General features: G+C 39.6%; 1 protein-coding gene across 4 annotated transcripts in view; it reads left to right on the forward strand.

The window, feature by feature from the left end:
* The window catches only part of tln2b (talin 2b), a 148,467-nt gene that overhangs the window by 114,377 nt on the left and 7,972 nt on the right, over positions 1 to 26,118 (forward strand). For all 4 annotated transcript variants that reach the window (XM_088080576.1, XM_088080579.1, XM_088080578.1 and 1 more), the window contains exons 36-52: positions 59 to 199; positions 917 to 1,098; positions 3,714 to 3,846; positions 3,960 to 4,061; positions 4,186 to 4,356; positions 5,659 to 5,805; positions 7,885 to 7,986; positions 8,133 to 8,252; positions 8,932 to 9,078; positions 10,901 to 11,067; positions 11,837 to 12,020; positions 13,675 to 13,800; positions 17,994 to 18,110; positions 19,729 to 19,914; positions 20,653 to 20,760; positions 23,058 to 23,163; positions 25,774 to 25,898. In XM_088080576.1, coding sequence (XP_087936702.1) covers positions 59 to 199; positions 917 to 1,098; positions 3,714 to 3,846; positions 3,960 to 4,061; positions 4,186 to 4,356; positions 5,659 to 5,805; positions 7,885 to 7,986; positions 8,133 to 8,252; positions 8,932 to 9,078; positions 10,901 to 11,067; positions 11,837 to 12,020; positions 13,675 to 13,800; positions 17,994 to 18,110; positions 19,729 to 19,914; positions 20,653 to 20,760; positions 23,058 to 23,163; positions 25,774 to 25,898 — 2,364 coding nt within the window. The remainder of the gene's footprint in view (positions 1 to 58; positions 200 to 916; positions 1,099 to 3,713; positions 3,847 to 3,959; positions 4,062 to 4,185; positions 4,357 to 5,658; positions 5,806 to 7,884; positions 7,987 to 8,132; positions 8,253 to 8,931; positions 9,079 to 10,900; positions 11,068 to 11,836; positions 12,021 to 13,674; positions 13,801 to 17,993; positions 18,111 to 19,728; positions 19,915 to 20,652; positions 20,761 to 23,057; positions 23,164 to 25,773; positions 25,899 to 26,118) is intronic.

Consider the following 26,118-nt stretch of genomic DNA (forward strand, 5'->3'; position numbering starts at 1 on the left):
TCAGAAAGTTACAAAAACATGACAGAAGTGGAGAAATATTCATATTGTCTCGTTTCAGGCCTTAGATGGAGATTTTTCAGAAGAGAACAGAAACAAATGCCGTGTTGCTACAACCCCGCTCCTCGAGGCTGTAGAAAACTTGTCAACCTTTGCCAACAACCCTGAGTTTGCAAGCATCCCAGCACAAATAAGCAATGAGGTATTCATCCATTTTAATGCTTGATTGTAATGCTTCTTTGAGATTATTCTTTTTAATTTTTTTTTCACAGATCCTTATAAAAATGAAAATGCTAGATGAAAATGATTGCCGATCTTTCATCAGGTCCTCTGCTCTCTGAAACATCAAATTAGTCATTTTCAGCCATCATCCTACAGAGAATCTACTCTTCAGAGAGATGAATGTGTTTGTGAATTTTGCACTCAATCCCCTCGAAACAGGCACTTTGTGCAAACACAGAGAGGTTTGTACAACGAATCATGGAGGGGAATTGGATTGAGGTCCAATTTCCCCTTTTCTTTTAATGTCAAGAAAAGACTGGAGGACAAAGATGGATTTTTATTTTTCAATCTGAGCGGAACAGATCTCGCACAGTCCTCTAAAAGCTTTATGGCTGTAATCTGTTGGAGGGCAGTGTTTAACGGCACTCTTTCTCGGCACAGCTGCTCTAATCTTCAGCTTGTTAATCTAATTGTCGAGGGAGGCTTTGGCTCGGATCATAAAGACTGAAGGTGTTTCTTCCTGCATCTGTGTAAAGCTGCCTTTCTAATCTCATGCCTTCCTTTGATTGCACCTTTGATCTCTCCAAGGTAGTCAAGGAATATTAACAGCTCCGTCATACCACTGTGGCTAGCTCTTTGCTGTTGAGCTGTAACCTGAGCTGCTGTTTCACCTGCGCTAATCTTTTCATTTCCACAGGGCTCAGCCGCCCAGGAGCCCATTGTGCGCTCAGCCCGCTCAATGCTCGATAGCTCCACTTACCTTTTAGAAACGGCCCGCTCACTGGTCCTCAACCCCAAAGATCCTCCCACCTGGTCCATTCTGGCTGGCCACTCAAGGACAGTCTCTGACTCCATCAAGAGTCTCATCACCTCCATCAGGTTGGTGCTAATCCTACCCGCTGCCACATCTGTCTCTGTAGGATTATCCTGAATCAAAGTTTACAATGGTTTGCTCACAGTTAGCGGGGAAAAAAATGTATCAGAAGCCAGAGGGCTTACTCTGTGATATGTGTTGAGCTAAGCAGTAAATTGCCACATTAGTTTGTATCTGTTGAGATTCCTGCTGCCTTATAATAGATTAGTCAACAGTATAGAGCAGAGAGATGAGGAACCACGATGGATCTGCAGCACGATTTTATCAAAGATAGAGCCCCACCCACTTCTGTCATCATCATCATCATCCAGCCACATGCCAACATTATTCTCACAGCAGCTAAGATTCAGGATAGACCGGCTGACAGTTTGCTTTAAAGCAGCGATCTTCAATGCTTTTCAGGTCAAGGACTCTTGAGCACAAAGAGAGATGGAACAAGGACTCCCTTTATTTTATACATACAGAGTCCCCTTATTAAACAACAACTTGTCTATTTATTTTATTTTAACTTTAAAAGGGACCATGTTCTATTCAAACATAAATGGTACCATTTGATATACCATACCAAATTAAAGCCAAGACCAAAATTCCAATTTTCTGTCCCTCAGCAGGTCAGAACAATGACACAGCACAATGACATGATAATATAAGTTTGTACAAGGAGAGGAGAAAAAACACACACACAAAAGCAAATGATATAAAGTGATACAGGGAAGAAACAAAAACAATATAACAGGTTACTCTGTGAGTTTGAGAAGATGGAAGATGCATTTTTTCAAATATACCTCATTTTGACAGCTTTTCTATAAATGAAATCACATTTTTACATAAGGAAAAAGAAACATAGAAAAATGGAACGAGAAAATAACATTAACTGATCCTGATTGTCCTGTCCCTCGAAACGTATTCATTCCAGTGACTTATTCAGTGTTTTTTTCTCCCATCTTGTCCTTCTTATGTAAACATTTCTTCCATTTCTCTCAACATCGCTCCTGTTGACCTCTTATCCTATGAATAAACTGTTCCATATCATGTATTTAATTCACAATTTTCAGCCATCCATCTTGTGTTGGGAGTTCTGCCTTGTGCCATCTCTTCATAATGACCTTTTCACTAGATACATGTCTTCTCTTGAAAAAACATCTCCTGTCATATAACCAAAGTATAGTACTATACATGATATAGGTATTTGATATATCATTGCCACAATTTTGATAGCAACCACATAAACATTTCCCCCAATATTGTACAATTTCAGGACAAAACCAACAACAATTTTGGGTGTCATAAAGAATTTGGTATATCTTTGGAACAGTGTTTCTCTTCAAGTACATGTGGATACTGTGTTCTGGATCCTTTTTAACTTTTGGACAGAGCTGGGTTGCTTTCTTTCTGCCACCCCCCCCAAAACTGTACAATTTCTGGACAAACCCAAAAAATTTTGGTGTCAGAAAGAATTTGGTATATCTTTGGTGGATCCTTTTCAACTTTTGGACAGAGCTGGGTCGCTTTCTTTCGGCTCCGAGTCTTTATGCTAAGCTAAGCTAATCAGCTGCTGGCTGCTGCAGCTTCAAATTTGGTGCACAGATATGGAAATGGTCTCACTTTTCTCATCTAACTTTTATAAGGTAAGTGGAAAATGAATATTTCTCATAAAGTTAAACCATTCCTTTAACCCTCAGTGACTGTTTGGCATGTTTTATGTGCTTTTGTTTCTTTTTTCTTTTTTTTTTTAAAATAATTTTGGCTGTGTTCATACACATGGCATACTTTTTGGCAAGACTGTGTATTTTTGTTTTATCTTGGAATTTCCAGCTCAGCTCCTACAATAAGTCTAAAATACACTGTGGAAACTAAATTGTTATATTCATACTGTGAAGTGCAAAAAATGTACCATTGAAACCCATTCAAACTGCAAGTTTTGATCCCATATTTATCAAAGCATAAAACCATGAATTGTATTATTTCCTGGTGTCATTCTGGGCTTTTGCCTTGGAATTTGTCATTTTTACTATTTTCTACCTGATGACATCATTTTTTACCATAATTGTCATATGGAGAAAATACATGCTATTTCCAATATGTGCACTGTCATAAACAATGTTGCTGCTACTCATTAACATATCCCAGGCTGTGATCATACAAATAATAATAATAATAATAATAATAATAATAATAATAATAATAATAATAATAATAATAATAATAATAATAATAATAATACTTTGCATGAAGTATATTGAAAATATAATTATTTTTTTTCCTCATTTAAGAACATAGTGGCATCATGACACAACCCAGGCATTTAAAGGGTTGAATTTCAGAAAATTTAGGAATATTTAATGGCTATGGTTGATGTTGGTTAGAAAAAAACTCAATGAAAGTAGAAAATAATATGAATGTATAATATCTTTTATAACCTGATTTTGAAAAGTGCATTTTGTGTGCAGAGTGTTACAAGTGTGTGTAATATTAAAATGGGCCCTAAGGGTTAATTAAGTGTGGTTTTTGTACCATGTTATTATTATTTATACTGTTAAATGATTTGATGTTTATTCTATATTTATTATTATTTCATAATGATAACCTGCTGTGTATTTTTCAACATCTCTGATGATAGGGACAAGGCACCAGGACAGAGGGAGTGTGATTACTCCATTGATAACATCAATAAGTGTATCCGGGACATTGAGCAAGCTTCCCTAGCTGCAGTTGGGCAGACCTTGCCCTGCAGAGATGATATCTCCATGGAAGTGAGTTCAAGTACCCCATCAGCTCTATCTTGTCCAAGAGAACGAATTTAATGGGGTCTGTAGTCTTTCTGTTGTGACTTATACCGTAATTCTCTGCCGATGTAACTCACCAGGCGCTCCAGGAGCAGCTGACATCATCTGTGCAGGAGATTGGGCATCTGATTGATCCCGTCTCCACAGCGGCCCGAGGCGAAGCTGCCCAGCTGGGACACAAGGTGCTGGTCTGACCATATATCCACTCATCCCCTCTGGATTTCGAAAGAAAAACCCCATTCTGTCTGTTTTCTATCTTGTGATTCAATCCTTCCTCAGACAGCTCTCTTACACTGGTTCTTCCAGGTGACCCAGCTGGCAAGTTACTTCGATCCACTCGTTGTGGCATCGGTGGGACTAGCCTCTAAGCTGCACGACCACCAGCAGCAGATGACCATCCTAGACCAGACTAAGACCCTGTCTGAGTCTGCCCTGCAGATGCTCTACGCTGCCAAGGAAGGCGGAGGAAACCCAAAGGTACTGAGCAACGCATATAGATACAGTGTGTTTAGCCAACCATGACCACTGCTTAAAGGTCCAGTGCGGAGGATGTACATGAATATATTGGCAGAAATGGAAAATAATATGAAACTTTTTTTTGATAAGGTAATAATATAGGTTGTTGAAAATTACATTTGTCATTTCTCTTTGGAGGACAAACTGTGTGTTGGAGACACTGTCAATAAATGGTATCTTGGGCATTTCTGTAGTGCAAATCTTCCAGCCAACATGTACAATAGATGGCCTTACAATAGCCAATATTAGACCATGTTTTGTCCCACCAGACTTAATGTTTAGACTGTCATTGGTCTGTAGAGGTCTTTCAAAAAATTAGATGGATTGAAAAAATCCATGGGAGAGTGCATTAGTAAAAGTAGGAGGACTTCTATTGACAGAAATTGAATATAATATTTCTAATCATGTTTTCATTAGTGTCTAATCACATGAAACAACTGTAAGAATCTATGTTTTTAGTTACCTTAGAATGAGACGTCTATATCTGCATAGGGAATGCGTCCTTGTCCATGTTGCACTGCTATGTTTCTACAGTAGCCCAGAATGGACAAACCAAACACTGGCTAGATATGGCCCTTTGTGTTTTTGTGTTTTCACATTTTTTTTTTATGTCCACTATTATAGTTAGCAGCCCATTTGCTTCAAAAACCTCTGTTTTTTGTTCTACATGACAATGGCTTTATTCTTTGTTTTGTCCTAACTGCTCGATGGCACTAAATCCCCCTAAATCTTACACACTGTTCCTTTAAAAGTTGACCTGAGAATATGCTAAATTGCATCACGTCTAGACAGTAATACTGTCATAATTTTTCCAGGGAAGATATTTTTTTAATAGGATCATAAAGATCTTCCTTCTGCCTCAGTTTCTGTAATTCTCTATTATATGTTCTTCTTTTTATCTTTTTCTTTCGTATAAAACTCATACAGAACAAATCAGCAGGAGTTCTTACAAGTTTTTAAGGTTTTCTATTAGTGTTATAATTTTTTAAGAGTTTTAGTGATAATTACCTGTTAACTTTACAACTTCAAATCCCACTCTCAGCCACAAAATAATAAAAAAATGAACTTCTGTTAAAATACAGGGAAAAGGGGAGGTCCTTACATGAGCAGGAATCCAGCGTGGAGAAGTGTCCTCTAGTGAGACACTGCATACTCCTCACCAGCTGTGGGGACACTCTGGAGCTGTTGTCGAGCTGATAAATTTCCTTCTGGCAAGGCCCAAACTGTTTCACAGAAGCGCTAATCAGCTGACTGTGTCCCCAGGCGTCCCACACCCACGATGCCATCTCTGAGGCAGCCCAGCTGATGAAGGAGGCCGTGGACGACATCATGGTGACTTTGAACGAGGCGGCCAGTGAAGGAGGCATGGTCGGGGGCATGGTGGAGTCTATCGCTGAGGCCATGGGCAGGGTGAGTGAGCGTGTTTGTGTGTGTGTTCTGATTGATAATGCATGTGTGTCTCATGAGAAGTCTGCACAGGTGGTTTTAAATGGGTTTCAGGTTGACACTTATTCCCCACCTGATTAGTCTGAAGTCTGAAGTCTGAATGTGAGCTTTCCCTGTTATGGTAATTCCACAGTGAGTGTGTCCTTGTCAGTGACTCTCATTAGTCCAGTAGATGACAAGTTTTAAATCCACAGCCTACTGGTGATGTTAGCTGTCATTCATCCTGCTGGGGGACATGTCACTGTGTTGACAGCACAGCTAATAATTGACAACGATCTGGTCACGCTCAGACACATTCTTGGGTCAGATCTTATTCTTCATTTTACCTTTTGTCATTGTATTGTATTTTTTTTTTTTTTTTAAATTTAACCCTCAGCTTAAGTGTAGGAGAATAACCATTATTTAAACTCCATTAGCATATATAAAGTGGAACCATTTTATAAGAATGCATACATAAAAAAAGGTTTATAGGTTCTCACTAATGGCTTTTTAATTGTTAAGAAATTATATAGCAATTAACATTAAAAGAACTTGGGTTGCCAAATGGTGTGCATCCAGTATTGGTATTGCCAGAATAGCTCGATTTGTCTTTGTTACAGCCTCTTAAATTAACCCTTTGAAACCTGAGCAAATAAGCTTGGTTTCTTCCGAAAATATGGGAGGAGGGCCATGAGCAACAGCCGTAAGAAATGAGCAACAAGAATAAGTAAAATGTTACAAGAAAATATTTCTAAAAGTCCTCCTCATATCTAACATCGTCATGTTGGACTCGGGGACTTATTGGCAGAAATGGAATATAATATTCATACCTGTGTTTTCATTAGTGAGTAATCACCTGAAACTAACAATTCTGATTTTGTTGCTTTAGAATGAGCCCTTCATATCTACATAGGAAGCAGGTTGACTGCCATGAAGTCCACGATGTTGCACCGCCACGTTTCCAGAGCAGCCCAAAAATGGACAAACCAAAGGCAGCTCTAGATGGGGCCCTATATGTTTTAAGGTTACTTGAAGGTTCACTGTAGGGGAACTTTGGGCCACATTTAGATGAGAAAGGCCCTACTAAAACTGGAAAAGTCTTTCCTTTGCATTTAAAAAAAAATCTGCACTCATATGATAACATTGTGAGAATGATCCTTGTGTACACTGATCCAGAAACAACCAAAAACATGCCAGGCCAGTAGTTGGCAGTGTTACTTTATAATGACACAACATAGAAGAACACCACATGTCTGCGCATAAAGCGTTCTTCTACAAAGCGGTAAATTTAAACAAACAAGAAGATGATGGCGAACGCCGACAGCTTTGTCTGGAAGGACAATGAAGTGGGACTGTTACTTTGAGTGACGCTGGATTATAAAGTCTGTTATTGTTGTTATTGTTGTCCTCCTACTCGTGCATGGCTATTTTGCTAATGCGCATGTGTGACGTGTGGCTGTGACGTCACCATTCTCACAGGATCCGCACATTGCCAGTCTATACCACGACAGAAGGGGTTGCATTTTCTTAAGATTACACTCTGAAACGTGGTTTCAAAATGTTTCATTTTCAGGACCCCAAAAAGGCTGTTGTTGTATGAATGAAGGGCCAAGTCGCAACAAAAGTTTAACGTTTCATGCAAGAACCGTTGCTGTGTAAACGGCCCCTTATAGAGAGATTATTCAGTTGGTTATAATCTACAATCTCACCTCAAGATGTCACTAAATCCAACACACAAGTCCTTTAATACTAATCTATAAAGTATTCATAATATAATGCAGAATGCAGAATAATATCATACTGGAGTTCACAGCCTCTTGCAGGAGGTTCACCGAAAGCACTCGACCAGGCCTTTAAACCATGTTGAAATAATTATTAATTAATATTGTCAATTAATAATGAATTAATATGTCAGAACACTTCATGATATTCATCACTGTAAAGTGGTACAAAACCAAACCAAAAAGTCTCACATGTGGTTAGTGGAAGTACTTAATTTAGAAACACGTAGTAAAGCAATGTGAGCCTTAAAATATTAAAGCACTAAAGAGTTTATCTCCACAGCTGGATGAAGGAACACCTCCTGAACCTGAGGGCTCCTTTGTGGACTACCAGACCACCATGGTCAAGTTCTCCAAGGCCATCGCTATCACTGCGCAGGAGATGGTGAGTGAACTGATGCATTAGAATATTCAGGCCTGACTTTGTGTGTTTTGCATTACATTTCCAATGTACAGTGACAATATTTGTCAGTGGTGCTTGAGAAACATTAACGTGCCTTTATTGATGACATATGTTCTCTCTGTCACCAGATGACTAAATCAGTAACCTGTCCTGAGGAGCTTGGCGGCCTCGCCTCTCAGGTTACAGTGGACTACGGACAGCTGGCACACCAAGGACGCCTTGCTGCAGCCACCGCAGAGCCAGAGGAGGTGAGAAGCCATGCTCTGTGTCCTTTTCGGCATGCAGAGAAAAATACACTCTTATAAAAGATTTAAAACATAAAGTCGTGTATCTCTTTGCAGTTGCGACTCTGAAACATCAGACTAAAATAGCAGCTTAGGTCTGCATTTTACTCCAAAAAAGGTTTCGGATGCATCCACTCACACACTGATCAGAGCAGATGTTTGCAGTTCTTTGAAATGACGCCCCTTCCTCAAGGCTGCTCCCCACCATGTGAGATCAAACAGAAATACACCCCTCCAGCATCCATCGCTCTCAGCACCCACATAGTCTTTTCTTAAAGCTTTTTTTTCTGTGTAGACCAGAGGACAGCAATGTGTGGAAACATTGCACTAATAAGCACACAGCTCTTATCAATATCTTGTGTATAACAGGCTGCTAGAAACCCTGCTGGTTACCATAGCGACATTGTGCCTCTACAAGTCTAAAAGCCTATAGTGATGCTCATAATGAAGTACCACCCACCCGTGAATCTCAGTCTGTAAATTAAAGGTGTAGTGCCCGCATTCTATCTCTGAGTGTGCTTGAAATCATTTCTCATCCACCCGCTGGATAAGAGGCAAGCCAGTTTAGGATATGATTGTAATTGTGTATTATAGTGACACAAATGAGAAGCCAGTGTAAGTCGATGCCCGCTTCTGCTTTCAGGTTGGATTTCAGATAAGGACGCGGGTGCAAGAGCTGGGCCACGGCTGTATCTACATGGTCCAGAAGGCTGGAGCCCTGCAGCTCAGCCCCACTGACAGCTTCTCCAAAAGGGAGCTCATCGAGTGTGCCCGTGCAGTCACAGAGAAGGTAAGCTACGTGGGCACAAACTGCTACAGCATCTTTAACTCTTGCAGTAGGAAGCTTTTTTTTTAAATATATATGTTTCTTGACTTTTTAAAGGAAGTCTATTTTTGCTGTCATAATTTGCCATCTCTGCTGTTAGAAGTTTGAAAGCAGCATCGACTCAGCATTAGCATTTTCATTGAAATATATTTTATGCATCTCTCAGTAAAGTTGCAGTGTATATACCAATTTAAATAAAGTGATAGAGAACATATAAGTGTGTGTGACTGCATGACTTCAGAAGAAGGAGTTAAGGTGTGAATAACTGATCATTGATCATGTAGCTTACAGGTATGCTTTGTATTTTAATTGCTAGTCATTATTTATTATTAGGGTCCAGTGTGCAGGATTTAGGGGGATATATTGGCATAAATGCAATATATTATCATAAGTATGTTTGCTGGAAATATGAATGCTTGTGTTTTTATTTCCTTAGAATGAGCCGTTTGTGTATACATAGGGTGCATTGTTGGCAGCCCTTCTGCAATAGCACTGGTTTTCAATGTCAAATGCCTTTATCCAAAATTTTTGCTCATTTAGATATCAGCATCCATTTATTTTGGAGAGAAAAAGACTTCTGCAGGAATTTGTCTCCTGCTTAAAAACCTCCTGGACAGTAACCAGTGACGGAATCGTAACCATAGACCAACCATAGAACCGTATAAAGATGGACAATGCATGTCCACTTACCCGTACTGTACAAAAGCGAAGCCAAAATATCCTGGATACTACTTTAATGCGCCATCTTGTGCCGGTGTTGTCATTTGGAACCAGAGAGTGCAGTAGCGATCTCAAGTTGCCGCCTATAGATGTGCCCAACCAATTGGGAGCAGCACCCATGATGTCTGTCTGTCATTTTGTCAAAGCCTTGTTTTATAGGGGGCGGGGTTCATGACCTATACCACAGGCAGCCACCGGGGGAAAATCAAGACATTTTTTTTCTTCATTTTTGGGGAGCTGTAATGTCATTCATCTTTATATACAGTCTATGATTCTAACTTCAAATTTATGCCTGGCACACAGAAGAATTTTCAGCTGGTTGAAATCTGCAATCTTCATCGCTAAATGCACTTAATCCTACTCAGTGCTCCTTTAATGTTAAACTAGTACAGTCAGAAAACGATAGGGTTAAATTGTGTTATTTTAGGTGGTAATAACTGGTGCTTGACTGTATTATTGTACCAGTCATGCAGGTCATGAGAGCATGCTCCCCTGATCACCCTCACACTGTGCAGGTAATGATAATACTAATGTCTCCCTGCTGCGACCCTGGCAGCAGCTTGCCATGCTGCTCACATATTAGAATTTCTCTCCACCTCTCCGAAGCTATGATTTAATTCAGGGCTCATACCAAACTTGAATAATTTGTGGTCTCACGTTTGCTGATACGTGAAGCCTGCGCCTTGTTGAAATGTACCTCTCAGGGCTTTCCATTTGTTTATGGAGGGATGGGCAGACAGCCGTCTTTAAGGGAGATGTGTGATTTGCAGAGTCAGGCTCATTGCCTTAATGTGATTGTGCAGCGGACTCTGATTTGATGCATGTTTAACCCTGCTCTCTTTTCTCGTCCCGATCTTTCACTCTAAACATTTACAACCTCCCTCACCTGATTTATAAAGGCTCCGCCAACATCCTACAAAGAGGAAAAGCTGCTGGTTAATCATTAAAAATGTGCGATGCTTACAGAAACGCTGGTTATTTTTAGCAGGGTTTTTTTAACACCTCTGAAAACAGCATGTTTGAAGGACCTCTCTGCATATCTAATGCTAGACTCCACATGTTCCAGGTGTCCTTGGTGCTGTCAGCACTGCAGGCGGGGAACAAAGGCACCCAGGCCTGTATCACAGCAGCCAGCGCTGTTTCTGGCATCATCGCTGACCTGGACACCACCATCATGTTCGCCTCAGCTGGAACGCTGAACCCCGAGAATGAAGAGACTTTTGCTGACCACAGGTACAATGACCTTGACAAAGACATTATGTTAAATAAAAACCTCTAATCGCCAAGAAAAGAAAAACATTTTTTGACAGTTTTTGTTACCACAAGAGCAATATAACCTAATATGTTTATGCTTTGTATTAACCTGACTAAGATTTTTTTTTTTTAGGATTTTACACTGGAACATAGGGCCCGCTTTTCTTTTTAATGGCTCACTGATACATAATGCAGTTTGCTCATAAAGCTTAATATTCAAATGCATTTCACATAATATATATAAACTGAAATGTGTCCTTAACAAACACAGATTCTTTTTGAAAAATATTTTATTTAACACTTTTTTCAGTAACAAAAGAGAAACAGCATTGAGGTGGCTACAAAAAGGAGGAACACCTCCTCCCATTGCTCCCCACAGATGTAGGGTAGAGGGAAAGGAAAAAAGGGAGAAAAACACAAAAAAAGAAGAAACAAAAACAGTGTATTATGCTAAATATGATTCTGTGGTCATCCTGTGATAAAATTAGGTTGCATTATAAAAAGTGTATCAATTAAAATGTTTAACTAAGAGTCATCGAGGTGTCATGAGGTGTCCTCTAAGTGCTACGATACAATCCTTATTTTCCCAGACCTCTTATATCATATTTTCTTCATGTATGAAGCATTAGAGAACTCTGTAAGCCCACAAACACACATTCTGCTAGAAAAGTAACAGCTTCCCGTCATATTACCGGTACTTGAGTGTGACTGTGGAGCAGATTGTGGCACAATGTGTCCTGTCCCTCAGGGAGAGCATCTTGAAGACAGCCAAGGCACTGGTGGAGGACACCAAGCTGCTGGTTGCTGGAGCTGCGTCCAGCCAGGAGAAACTGGCCCAGGCTGCCCAGTCGTCAGCCAAGACCATCACCCAGCTCACTGAGGTGGTCAAACTGGGAGCAACCAGCATGGGCTCTGAGGACCCTGAGACACAGGTGATGAAAACTAAAATCAACTTTACACCAATGAATGTCTAAAACAAGCACATAGGTTTCAGCCATGTCTACCCACAGTTGTATGCTATTATGTCCTACTAAAGCTCGGTTATTACCTTTTAATTTAGCTGCAGAGCACTTTAACGAGGGTTTCCCTCATATTTATTTATTTTTGGCAGCCCGCAAGGGTTAAAAACATGTGCCACCATGAACTGATTTTATATTTTTGGAACGGGACTGTTCATTAGGAGCGCTATTGGAATATATGCTCTGTTTGGTCATTGATTGCACCACACTCTTGGACCGTAGCACGTAGTCTGGGCACAGACGGAGCCTCAGAATGCCAGGCACAGTGAAGGTGGAACTTGTTTGCGCTGGAATTAACAGTCTGCAGCAGCTCCTCCTCTCATCTATCAATTTCTGGTCAGCTCTGACCAAAATAAGAGATCAATTAGCCACTTAATGACTCAAATTCCTCAAAGTGCTGCTATGGAAAGAAGAGAAGTCAGGGGAGTCCCCCCCCCCCACCCATTGCTACACAAAAATTGAAATTCTGTGTGAGACACTGCTTTTTTTCATTTATTATTTTAACTATAATTATTTTTTTTCATTCAGTATTTTTTCTCTTTTTAACTTTAAACCCTTTATTCACCATGTAGCGCATACATATAACCAGATACAAAGTAAACAAAGCGATGACATTGGATTGGATATTGGATAAAAGTAAGAAAGCAGCAACAGTAATGAACAGAAAGATGCTTAAAAAAAAACAAGAAGAAAAACAAACAAAAGACAATGAGAACAAACAAGCAAATAGAGTGTTGATTGCTTGGGTTTAGTTAAATTTAATGTAAGAGTTTTGCAGGATGGGTTTGGTTTGGCGTTATTAATTCTTTCTGTTCATACCTATGCACATACACTTTATTTAATCACTTTTTCTGCTTTCCTCCTTTTAACTTTTCTTCCCCTATCTTCTCTTCCCCAGCTATACAGTTGTGTTTTCATTTGTATCTGCATTGTGGCATCAGCTCACTGGCACTGTGATACAGCTGAAAATTGTTAGATATATTTTACTGAATTGTTCAAGTTGGGTTTTTTTTTTTTGTTGCAGTGCTAACTGTTTTTCCAGTGATATCTGTTGTGTTAGGAGAGCTAACCATTGTGAGATATTGACCTTTTTCTTGTTTTCCATTTTAGTGTTGTTTTCTTGGTGATAGGGCCACAAATTGGGGTGTTTTGACTTGATGTGAACATGTGTTGAGTGTATCTGGATCACCGATTATGCATAGAGAGGGGGATAACAGAATGGTACAGCTAAGGAATTGGGATAGTGTGGTGGTTACACTGCTTTAACCATCTATTATAACCCCTTATCATTAAATTATTCTTTAATATTACTCATCTACAATGAAGGTCTTCTATCATTCTATACTCCCAGCATTAGATTCTGTGTAATTTCAGTTTCATCTGATATACATAGTGCCTCCTCCTCCCTCTGTGTGTACGCCTCTATCTCTGCCCTTCACTAAGTCTGAAGTATCATGACTAGGTGGGAGTGATAAGGGCTGCAGTGTTAAATCTTCTCCCCAGGGTACTGCTGATAAACCTATACTCTGACCATTGTGCTGTATTGATTCCAGCTCTATCTCCTCAGGTGGTTCTGATAAACGCAGTGCGGGACGTGGCCAAGGCTCTGGCCGAACTCATCGGTGCCACTAAATGTGCCGCTGGCAAGCCGGCCGACGATCCGTCCATGTATCAGCTGAAGAGCGCTGCCAAGGTAAAAGAATATGACACTTTAACAAGCGACTGTCATATCTGGTTTAGCTGTGTATTGATTTAAACAATGCGAATCCGCAGTTTATTATTCAGCTTTTACTTCCCCACTGAGAGGATACTGCATGCAGATATGTATTCTATAAATGCTCTCTTTGTATTACTGTTATGTTTAGTTTGACGCGTCTGGTAGCACAAAGTGAGGTGTTTTCAAAAGAATGATGACAGTCCTTATCAGTGTTTGCAAGGTATTTGCTTTTTCTGGCATATCTGGGTGTGACTACGCACATCACTGAGACGTGCATTGTGTGCATGCATTTGTGTGTGTGTGTGTGTGAGAGAGAGAGAGAGAGAGAGAGAGAGAGTGGGTTATTATGCTTTACTGAGAACGATCTGTAACCACAGGAGTCCCTCTATTGAGACTGTAGAAACTATAGTAGTTTTTGAATCAGCTTCACTGTCAAGACCTGATCTAAGTGAAGCGTCAAATAAAGCTCAGCCCAATCTCAAAACCCATCAGCCATCAGTCTGACGACGATAAGTCTCTAAGGGGCAACAGCCAGTATTTCAGGAGATCTGGTGTAGTAAGCAGATAGCTGAGCCAAGACTTCTTGTCTGTGTGCCAGTCATTTGGGCTAACAGATATCTAAGTTTGAATGTAGATTAAAAAAAAATTCCGAAAAAGCTAATACAAGGCTGTAATACTGGAATGTGATCTCGGGGGCCGAAAAATGATGGTTACAAGGAAGTGAATTTGATATAACTCACCCGTTTCCATTTTATTAAGAATTAAAGTAATAGAGTAAATAAATAATAATTACGGGCGGGCCACTGTGAATGACAGGCTGTCTGCTTCCAGTCAGATCCAACCATTGCTCCTCCATAGGCCAAAATTTTGGTACTTCTGGCTCCAAAAAAACAATGCTGAACTGGAAGCTTTAAAACAGGAGTCCACAAACCAACGGACAGTGTCATGGTAGCTTTTGTGAACTGGTGAAGTTGTTTTTGGCTACTGATTCAGGATCAGTTGTACAGACTGAAGTCGGATTCTTCCAACACTGGGTGAAAAAAACCTCCTCCTCTGGTATTGCGCCAGTTTTGCTAGCAACACTGGCTTTGAGCTCTGCACTTGCCACGGCAGTTCACTAACAGGAACATCTCTTACAGCAAGTCACTAGCTAGCTAACCTAGCAAACATTAGATGGAAAAATGTTTGCAAATTCCTTCATAATTAAATTTGGTTTAAACAACCACAAAGATGGTCTTGAACAGGACTCGATTCACTCTGGACTCAGTCCTGACTTTGTCTCAAAAGCATTTGGACTTAGACTTGACTTGAGCTCAACCGGACCTGGTCTTGGACTTGACTTGGAGTCGATTAAGTTGGTCTTGACTACATGGCTTGGCTAATATAGACCTTACTTGTCATCAGATGATGGCAGATGGATTCCACGACTGCTTTTCAGCCAGTGCATCACGGTTTTCAATTACCTGCAACTCAAACATGATTGGTCAAAGCTAAGCTGACTACAGACAGACTACAAAGGAAACTAGAACGCTTTTGATCTTGTCCCATTATCTACAAGTTCTCCATTCATATGCAGATATCTTTTTTATGGAGATTAAGCTCAGCCTAACAATTTTATTTATCATGTCAGTCCAGTTTTCATTTAGTTTTTAAGAGTTTGCCTCAGACATCTGAGTACAAGACACTCATTAGACCACACAAAGTGGGCAAAAACTAAAAATAGTTAAATATAAGGGATTCCTCTTCGAGAACATTGAGACATACAGTAGGCAGAAATAGCAGTAGAAACAAAGTTACAATATGATATAAAGTTAGAATATAAAGCAATATGATTATAATATAAAGTGTGTGTTTCTTTGTATCATTTTAGTATCAGATTTTTGCAGTTTTGTGAACACAGCAGGGCGGCACAGTGGCGTCGTGGTTAGCACTGTTGCCTCACAGCAAGAGGGTCCCTGGTCAAACCCGGGTTGGACTGGTGTTTGGTCCATAGGAAGGGGCCCTTCTGTGCAGAGTTTGCATGTTCTCTCTGTGTCTGTGTGGGTTCTCTTCCAAAGGACTGTAAGGCATGCAGTTCAGGTTGATTGGTGACTCTAAATTGCCCTTAGGTGTGACTGTGGAGCATGTATCGTTGTCTGTCTATATGTGCAATAGTCTGGCAACCTGTCCAGGGTGTACCCCACCTTCCACCCGATGACAGCTGGGATTGGCTCCAGCCCCCCGTGACCCTTGCGAGGACAAAGCGGTTACAGAAAATGAATGAATGAACGCAGCACCAGGGGTTCTGTTTGTGAGCTCTTTTTCACCCTCAGCAGCAGTTTGTAAAGTTTAGGTTAGGCTACTTGATCAATTGATCCAATCAGAGCTGATCACATCAGACTGATGGATGGGATGAACAGCTGCTGCAGATGCGAGTGAAAACAAGCTTTTACACCTGGTGCAGTTAAATACACCTGGTGCAGTTAAATACACCTGGTGCAGTTAAATACACCTGGTAAAGTTAAATTTCATTTTTATTGTGCCTGGTGTTCCTCATGCTTCGCCTGTGCCCAGACATAAACCAATGCACTTTGAGAGTGTGGTGCAATGAATAACCGAAATTCCAAAACACTCCTAATGAATGGTCCAGCTCCAAAAATATTAAATCAATACGTGGTGGCAGATGTTATAAATAATACTAATCATAATAAATGAATGTATGGAAAAACCTGTATAACGTAAATTTTAATGCAAGTTAAGTTAAATGCAATACTTACAAAGCCTGAATCTGAAAAAAATATGTTGTGCAGCTTCCAGGTGCTGCCAAGGGCTCAGAGATTCTGTACTGAACACATACAGTTTTCATTTTACACTATAAAATCTGACAAGTAGATTTCACTTAAAAATCTAGGAAACTTATCGCTCTAAAAAATGTAAGTTAATGTAACTATTAGTCATAACATACAGTATGTTTGCTTTATGTGTAATTTATAAGTTTACCTAAAATTCAGTGATATTTACTTGTGAAATAAATAAATGTTGCAACTTGAAAATGACAAATTTCATTTAATCAATCTTTCCAAGTTTTGGCATCTTGAGTAAACCAAGTTTTCTGTGCTATATATCTGACTTCTGTCAGTTGAAAACTAGCCAAAACATTTTAATAAAGCAGAAGTCGCAGATCTCCTATTTCATCATTAGCAAAATCCTCATTGGGATAATCAAATTAAATCAGACTAACCTGGTTTACTTCCTGTTGCTAGCACTTAGAAAGAACAAGGTTATTTCACTCGTCATTTTTAAGTTGCAACTCAAAATTACATAACTGCAGCTAAATTTCATGGAAATTTAACACTTAGATATAAAGTAATCACAAATTAAGATTTAAAGTTACATTTACTTGTTCATGGCAATTGGTTTCCAAGATAATTTTAAGTAAGGTCAACTTGTCAGATTTACAGTGTACTCTCAATTATCATGATCACTGTCACACCTGCCAACTGCTTGATAATTAAAACTGGAGATCAGATCTTTTTGGTGCATCTGCGGTCACTTGAATAGAGAAGAGAAGAAAAGAAGATCAAAGTATTTAACCTCTGAACCAAAGATTTGCCAGCCCTCTGCAAATTCCTCATTTATTTATTCATTGTTCTCACAACTATCATCCCAAGCACAACGTGTGACTCCAACTGTTTCATAGAGTTTCTCATGTTTTCTCATCTAAATGGAATTAGGGCCACCCATGGACCTGGTTATGTTGACAGATTGTTTCTGTTCCTCCAACATATGGTGACCTCTAAGTGGGACCCTCTCAAACTCCTGGCGATCATGTTGCTCGAATTCCTAACCTTATAATGTAAACTTTGCTGAGTGCGGCACTGACAGAACTCAATGTGTCACCATTAAAAAAACTTGATTTTTTTCTGTCTGAGGTGTCAGTGAATAAACTGTATAACAAGTAGTAAATCATCCTGTTTTCATTTAAAATACACCCCCCTGTCTTCAGTAGCTGATATCTTTCATTTTCATTAGAAGAGCACCTTCAACACATGTAACCATTATGCACTGAAAAGGACTCTGTGAAGGAGCAAGCAAAAATGATTTTGTAATGTTTTGCAGCAGAGGGGAAAGAGCTCCACCTCCTGGTCGGACTGCGAGCCTCATCATTTTTTTCCTTTTTCCGCTAACAGGTCATGGTGACCAATGTGACGTCTCTTCTAAAAACAGTGAAGGCGGTGGAGGATGAAGCAACTCGTGGGACGAGGGCACTGGAGGCCACCATTGAGTGCATCAAGCAGGAGCTGACAGTAAGAGCGCCTCACAGGAACAAGAACCTCTTCCTTATAGGCTTTTGAGAGTCAACTGATGAGACGCAGCCTCTCTGTAAAGCCAGCCCCGAAGAGGGTCAGGGATATCTATGTCTATTATTCTGCACATAACAGGGGAGCTTTTTGTTCTTTTTCCTTTATTATCTGTCCAGCTACTTTCCTCTTCCTTGCTTCTCAGCCCCTGCAGGTTTCTCACAGCTCTTATCAGAGTCCGGGTTGCAGGCAGAGTGAGAAAGAAAGATTTCAGGAGCTTGTTTTTTGTAATTTACTGCTAATCCTTATCAGCGGACCCCCAGCCCGAGAGGAGGCTTTACCAAGCGCTCTAGCCAAATTCAACAGTCTGCCCAACTCCTAATTATCCAGCTACCTACCCAGATCAAGATATCCTGTCTGCCTCACTTGTTTAATACTATTAATAATACTAAATATTATTCATAGAGCACTTCTCATACAACGGATGAAAATGCAACACAAAAACAAAAAGGATACACAAAATATGTAAGTGAAGGTAGAATGTACAGAGACCAGTAAGAGTACAGTTAAAATGAGAGAATTAATATAAAATAATAATTGAAAGAATTCCATTAATTTAAATTTAAAAGGACTAAATTAAGAGGTTCTTAGCTGTCATTAAAAAATGCTCACTGAGCCTGCATCTCTCATAGCTTTTGAAAGTTTGCAAGTTGTATTCTATAATTGCGCTGCCTATTTTCTTCTGCGTATAACTGTGTGTATTTAATCCTTTGAAACTGGGCATATTGGTTTGATCTCGTTCAAAAAACATGAAAAGAAGGCAATGAGCAACCTGGGAAGAAATTTACCAAAAATCTGCAAGAATATAGTAAAAATTACAAGTAGATTTCCTAAAAAAAAAATAGCAAAAAATAAATAAATGAAATAAAAAAAAACAGAGAGAGTGACAGCAAAATATAGCTCTCTGGACATTTTTCCCTAGCTTTAGAGAAAAAAAAATCCAAATCTACTAATTTCTTGTAATTTGTGGGACATTTCTTGCCAAGTTGCTCTTTGCATTTTTTCCAATGTTTTTGAACAAAATCACACCAATTTGCCCAGGGTTAAAAGTATTAAATACTTGAAAGGCGTCCAAGTGAAGCACAAGAAAAGTAATGTCGATCCAGGTTTCAAAGGGATAAAATCCCAGCAGTAAAGGATCTGAAAGCTCGTAAAGGATTGTAGAATGACAGAAAGTCTGCAATGCTGGCCAGTCCCAAACCACTAAGACCTTTAAAAACAAGTAAAAGAACCTTAAAAATCTAATCTCAAAGATACAAGGAGCCAGTGCAGGGTAGTTAAAACTGGAGTAATATGCTCACTCTTTCTTGTTTTGGTTAAAAGTCTAGCAGCACAATTCTAGATGACTTTGAATTTTTCAGTTGACTGTTTCGGAAGGCTGGTTAAAATGACAGTAATCTAATCTATTTGAAAAAAAAAATCATTAATACGTTTTTTCAGCATCTTTAAAGGGTAGTAACAGCTGCACCTTTGAGATGTTTTGCATCTCTTCATTTCCTCTCTGAGGTTGTTCCCGAATCTGTGCCCCTGTCATACACATATCCAACTACCTGTTTCTTGTCAGGTGTTCCAGTCCAAGGACGTCCCAGACAAGTCCACCACACCCGAGGAGTTCATACGCATGACAAAGGGTATCACCGTGGCAACGGCCAAGGCGGTGGCTGCGGGCAACTCTGCCCAGCAGGAGGACGTGATCGCCACTGCCAACCTGAGCCGCAAAGCCATCTCTGATATGCTGACTACCTGCAAGGTGCTAATCCAAGTCGCCCTGCCAGAACAGGCCTCACACAGACTTCACCGCGCTGCCAGGACACACGCGAGCTCGGCCTGCTGGGAGCAGATAGGACGTTAGAGTCTGGTCTACTTTATGGCTGCTCCCGCTGGCGGTGATTCAGTCACTTTTCAAAGTCGTGCAGCGTAGCATCAGTTAGGATGTCCTTCAGTGACTGTAGAGTGCTTACAAGACAAAAACAGACAGAAAACAGCATTGTAGGCCATGTTTTGGAAATCAAGGTACTATAGACAAATTGTTGAGTTTTTATTGGATTTGTCATTTGGCATGTCTTTTTCTTTTTTTCCCTTTCAATCTGTATTTCGCACATGTTAAAACAAAAAGATAAAAAAGAAGACCAATACAAAACCTGTACATTAATCTCAATAAACAAATATTCAGACCACTTAAACATAAATATCACATGTTCAAAAAGGAGCAGGAAGAAGTGCACACTTATTTATTCCTATCCCTATGTAAACATTCACACTCTATGTAAATGACCTCCCAAATTTTAACTACAACCCACTACAATATGGACAACTATCCCAGTTTATATGCAGCCACAACCACACATAAACTTGTACAAAGGCTAATCCGGACCTCACATTTTCAGTTTAATATCAAGACCTGTGGTAAATCTTAATGTCTCAGTAGAAACAGCGTTTTTGTCCTTTTTTAAATTCATGATACAACATTGTTTTTTCATGCCTCTAGCAAGCAGCTTGCCACCCAGAAGTGAGTGAGGAATTGAGGATCAAGGCCCTGCAGTACGGCGCTGAGTGCACAGCAGGATACATCAACCTTCTGGAGCAAGTCCTGCAGGTTAGAATGAGACAGTCACATGTCTTATAAATAAATAATGGGAGTGTGTACAAACAGTGTGAAAGAGTGGATCCTGATATTTGCTATAGCCAAGTGAGGTTTTCCAGGTTGTATCTGCAGGATTTAATCCTCTGATGCTTGAAAAAACTTTCCTGTCAGTCACACTTGTGTTTACTGTAGCTTCCCCTGAAGCAAAAGCATAAGACTTGTTATATTCTAGTGTTATTCTTATGCCAATAAATTCCAAAAATACCAAAACCAACAATAAAATTTTCACCATTTGTAGCTAAAGTTTGATGTAGCTTACATCCATGTGCCACACACCTCTTTTTATGCCCAGATGCTATAAAAAACACATAAATGAGTTACACTGTTGCACTTTGTATTTGCACTTCATTATGAAGAACATGAACAATGTAGTTTATTTTTGCAGCCCCAAACAATGCTCTATTTACTTTATGTTCTAATATTTTTTCCTTCTTGATACCCATTTTGATTCATGAACTTGCAGATTAAGTGATAGTGAGTACTGATCCAATACCATTGTGTTTAAATACACACAGAATAAAGGCCATTAACTTTTTTTTAATTTAGTTTGACATTTTGCTACACTTTTTACCAGTTACCATTTCTTCACTGCTCTAAAACAGTAGTTGCCAGTGACTGCACAGTAAACACTGCTGTGTACGCCGCTGTTTTACAGCAGCAAAGAACTGATTTCTGGGAAAAACTGCACTTTTATCCATGCATAAAACAACACCTAAGTTTATCAGTAAATTTCATGGTATTGAATCGGTGCATGGACTTGCGCACTGGCATTTCCACTTCTGGTAGTAGTTATTGGTCAGAACACCTTTACTATTTACTCCTGTTTGAGTAATGTTTACATAAAACAACACTGCCCAGCTGTGTTAGGAAATTACTGTTCAGCCTTTTCTTATGATGAAAGTATATGTTGCTGGTCTGGTTAAAAAGATCAGTGTCTTTGAATAAAGGAATAGGCTTGGGGTTACGTGCCAGTTGTCAAAAAGAAAACTTTATAGAATAATGCCAGACTCATTTTTAAAGAAGGCCTCATGAATGATTACCAGTAGAGATGTCTTGATCAAGTTTTTTTTTTGCCCCTGATCCTAATCCGAGTTATTTGATATTGAGTATCTGCTGATACTGAATCCTGATTCGATACTTGTATTTCCCTGGATAATCTTGCTGCACAATGCTCACTTCAAATTCTTTAAAGTTTTTAAATCAATCCAGTGTGTATTCTTGACAGTTTAAAAGCTCTGCAATACAATATGAGAAAAAATGTGTGCATCCAAACAGTTCCTCAAGAGTTTTTTTATTTTATTTTTTACAAAAAAAAAAGAATATTTTTCTATGGCTCTGATCACAATTACACTTAGTGTAAAAATAAAATAAAATAAAATGTGTCTTCAGAAATTGCTCTCAGATCCACATAGTGCAGCATGGTAATAAAAGTAGTGAACAATATAAATGAGTAATAAATCAAAACTCCACTTCAAAGTTATACCTTAACTTTAATATCCCTAGACCCAACAAATAAAAATGGGTCACAGTTCTGTTTATTACAACATTAAAGTAAACAAGTTCACTGAAAATGAACAAAAAACATTTCTTAATTGAACTTAAAGTAGAGTAGCAATTTATGGTGAAATCAGTCTCTACTTATTGGAGTAGCAGCATTACAATAAAATCTGAATATCTTTTTATTGCTTTATGCCCCCAATCTATTGTATCTGTCTGTAACTACATTCATCCTAGAAGTAATATTTTTATATCTCACATTACGGTATACTCCTACTGAAGATCTAATTTAATTTCTGAACACCTTGTTGCATAAATCTGCATATTAATCAGCGAGTCTTATTTTCATTAAATACCTTTTTTGTTAATAACACTCCCCATGCATTATGTTAAGACAAGTGTGTTGCCATGTAACAGTTTCTAATTGATGTCAGTAACTTAATTATCTCACTTCCATAATTAGTTACTCTAGGAATACATCATGTGGATTCTGGCAGGGCATTAGCCACTAAAAGTACCTCGTTTTATAATTTGTGGTCGAGTATAAAGAGTCTGCTGTCGCTACATCGCCAAGTCAGTTAGTAGTGGTGCCAAATTATTTTTTTATGATACTTGTCAGAAATTACAGATCACATATAAATGCTTTTTTTGTTGGCTACCACTGGCAGGCATGTGAATGTTTGAAATAAAGTGTTCCTCACACTCTCGTTCATATTTCACATCATATTTCTGTGCGGCTCTTGTATTCTCAGGTGCTGCAGAGGCCGGTTCCCGAGCAGAAGCAGCAGCTGGCTTTACACTCCAAGCATGTGGCAGCGTGTGTGACAGAGCTCGTCCAGACAGCTGAGGCCATGAAAGGTGAGGCCACACACACACTGTCGCACACTCTTACACAATGGACACAAACAAAAGTTAGGCTTCACAACCTTTAGTTACCGCTGACCCCATTTGGACTGATGTCAGGAATATACGGACCATTTAACTCACATGGAAGTTTTTATTTTATTTTATTTTACTTTTATTTTACCAGGAATCCTGGCCAAGACTGCAGCATAAATAATTTCACACAAAAGACCAAATGGACAAAAAGAAAACAGCAAAAAGTTCAAACGCATAGCGAAGAAATTTTGCTAACAAAAACCAAGCAATAGACTTAAAGGGAATAGTTCACCCAAAAATGAAAATTCAGTCATCATCTCATCACCCTCATGCCGATGGAAGGTCAGGAGAAGTTTTATAGTCCACACTGCCAGAGTTTCATGGGTAAAAGGCATTGCACTCATCTCCCAAACAGTTGAGGCAAACAGTGACCAGGGTCAAATTGTTAAAAAAATACATAATAAAACAAAAAAAATGTCTCCATACTGCTACTTCGAAGTATTCCAAGTGTCCTGAAGCCCAGATGTGCCAAGTTCTTTTGGAAAACGTCACTCGCGTAATGTTTTAAGCCATGTTGTAGCCTGTAGCTCGTAGTGTAGGGGCTGCGTTCACATATGCACGCTTGCATGAGACCACAGAGAGCTTGCAGTATCTGCACACCAGTGTTTACATGCTTCCCAGAGGCCTCCCTCACACATAGTAACTTCTTTTTAATTATGATAACTTCTTTCTTGCTGTTAACTCCACAACTCTCTCTCCATGTGTGGGGGAAACTTCCAGGTAGCATGTAAACACTGGTGTGCAGATATTGTGAGCTCTCATTGGTCCCGCACATACACATGAGCGCGACTCCTGCACTTAGGTTACAGGCTACAACAAGGCTAAAAACATGACACCAGTGAAATTTTTGAAAACAGCTTGGCACGTCGGGGCTTCAGGACAAGCAGCACGGAGAAATTTTGTGGTTTTATTTAGTATTTTTTTATTGTCTGAATCCTGGTAACTATTTGCTTCAGTTGTTTGTGAGATTAGTGCAACACCTTTTCTCTGTAAATCCCCAGCAGTGTTTTGTGGACTCTAAAACTTTACTCGACTTTCCATCTGCATTAGGGTAAGTCAATAATGACTGAATTTTAATTTTTGGCCGAATTATCCCTTTAAAGCAATTTACCATAATCAAATTAGCAGCGTAAGTCTGTAACTGGACTTGTGCATTTGGTGGTCAAATAGTCCTTAATCCTGTCTTTAAAATCTTCATGTTTGTAATATAATCTAAGGTAGCTCTGTAGCTGACACCAAGATAAGAGAGCATTTCACCAAAGACGGTGCAGGTACTAAAAATGCTGCACGTAAGTTGTCTGCATGAGCGAAGGTTGCAGCTACTGTTAGTTTTAGGAGTCAGTAAAGAACATAAACAAGGAGGCAAGTTGTGTATATTTAGTATTCCAAGTGTTATGGTCCCTTATAAAACACTATAATGTTATTTTATTAGCAGGCACGCTTTGTGCAGAAGCTTGTGTGCTGTCCAAAAATTATTGGCAGCAGATTCAGATTTTAAAACGACTGCGAGACATTAAAGCCACCACAGCGTAAAACTGGCTGCTGAATACAGTCAGTTTGAAGCAAGAGGATTTCCACGAGGCGCCAACTCCATTTGATAAAATGTAAAAAAAAAAAAAAAATCATGACAGGATTGTGGAGATGTTAGAGATTAGTCAGAGGAGTCCTAATCCTCTTGTACATAAATGATATTACGGTTTTATTGAGTCACACCACCAAACCTGTCTGCGTGCGTAATAAATAAAGGTCATGAAAATCACTTTAGAATATTGAAATGGCACCACAGAGTGATTTCCGTGCAATTTGCTCCAAATTGTTCCAAATGAAGCTCTGCGTGATGGTTATGACACGCAGTGTTTCCTATAGAAGCTGCACCGTTGCATCTGACAGGAGTAATAGATTGTGTTTGGATGAGAATTAGATTTCAGCGTATAGCCCAAGACCCTGTGGGGCTATCCACTTCACCTCTCTAATGTCCCATGTGCTCTCTCCCTCCCTTTCTCTCCCCCCTCTCTCCCTTCGCTGCCTCAGATGGAGGTAAGTGGGATATGGTGTGTTTTGTTCCTCCAGATCACCTTTCATAGAGTCAGAAGGGGGGTAGCTGAGTAGACGGCTGGGGGGTGGGAGGGGGGGTGGAGGTTCAGAACAGATTTCCCCAGAGCTCACTGTAATCTATGAAAACATAGTTCCATCTGCTTTACCAAGCTGTTCCCAAACAGCGCCGTTTTATGGGCACTTAAAAGCCTATAAAAAGACAATGATCCATCAAATGTGCATTTCTTCAAACTTTGAGTTTATTTTATTTAACTTTGAGGCATTACCGTGATACTTTTTAGTGTATGGACTGCTGTGCTGGAGCTGAAGGAGGTGAAGATTTAGTGTGTGAATGAGCTGAAGCAGAATTTTGACTTTTTGTTGCATAAAATCGAATGTTATCACCAAAATTATAGCACGGTACATTGTGAGTCTGTGCTAAAGAAAAAGACAAAAAAAAAGCATGCACCGTCTTAATGTGTTGATCCCTTCCAGGATCAGAGTGTGCGGACCCCGAGGACCCCACTGTCATCGCTGAGACTGAGCTCCTCGGAGCAGCAGCGTCCATTGAAGCTGCAGCCAAGAAACTAGAGCAGCTGAAACCCAGAGCCAAGCCCAAGGTATAAGTGCCCCTCTCAACCCAGTCCACCCACACAACCCCACGCACAGCTTTTAGCCATTAATCAGCAGGGAGCCCATGTGGGCCGCAGGTAGGAAAAGGTGACAGTGACTTTGAAGTGGAGTCATCTTTTCTCTGTGACTGAGCTGCTATCTCGGTGTCATTAACGGAGAAGGAAAAAAAAAAGTTTCTTCCCTGCACATGTCGTGTTGACTCAGACC

This window comes from Plectropomus leopardus, chromosome 7 (genome assembly GCF_026936395.1).
Source record: "Plectropomus leopardus strain MGB_pleo_1.0 chromosome 7, ASM2693639v1, whole genome shotgun sequence".
In the NCBI taxonomy this organism is placed as follows: domain Eukaryota; kingdom Metazoa; phylum Chordata; class Actinopteri; order Perciformes; family Serranidae; genus Plectropomus; species Plectropomus leopardus.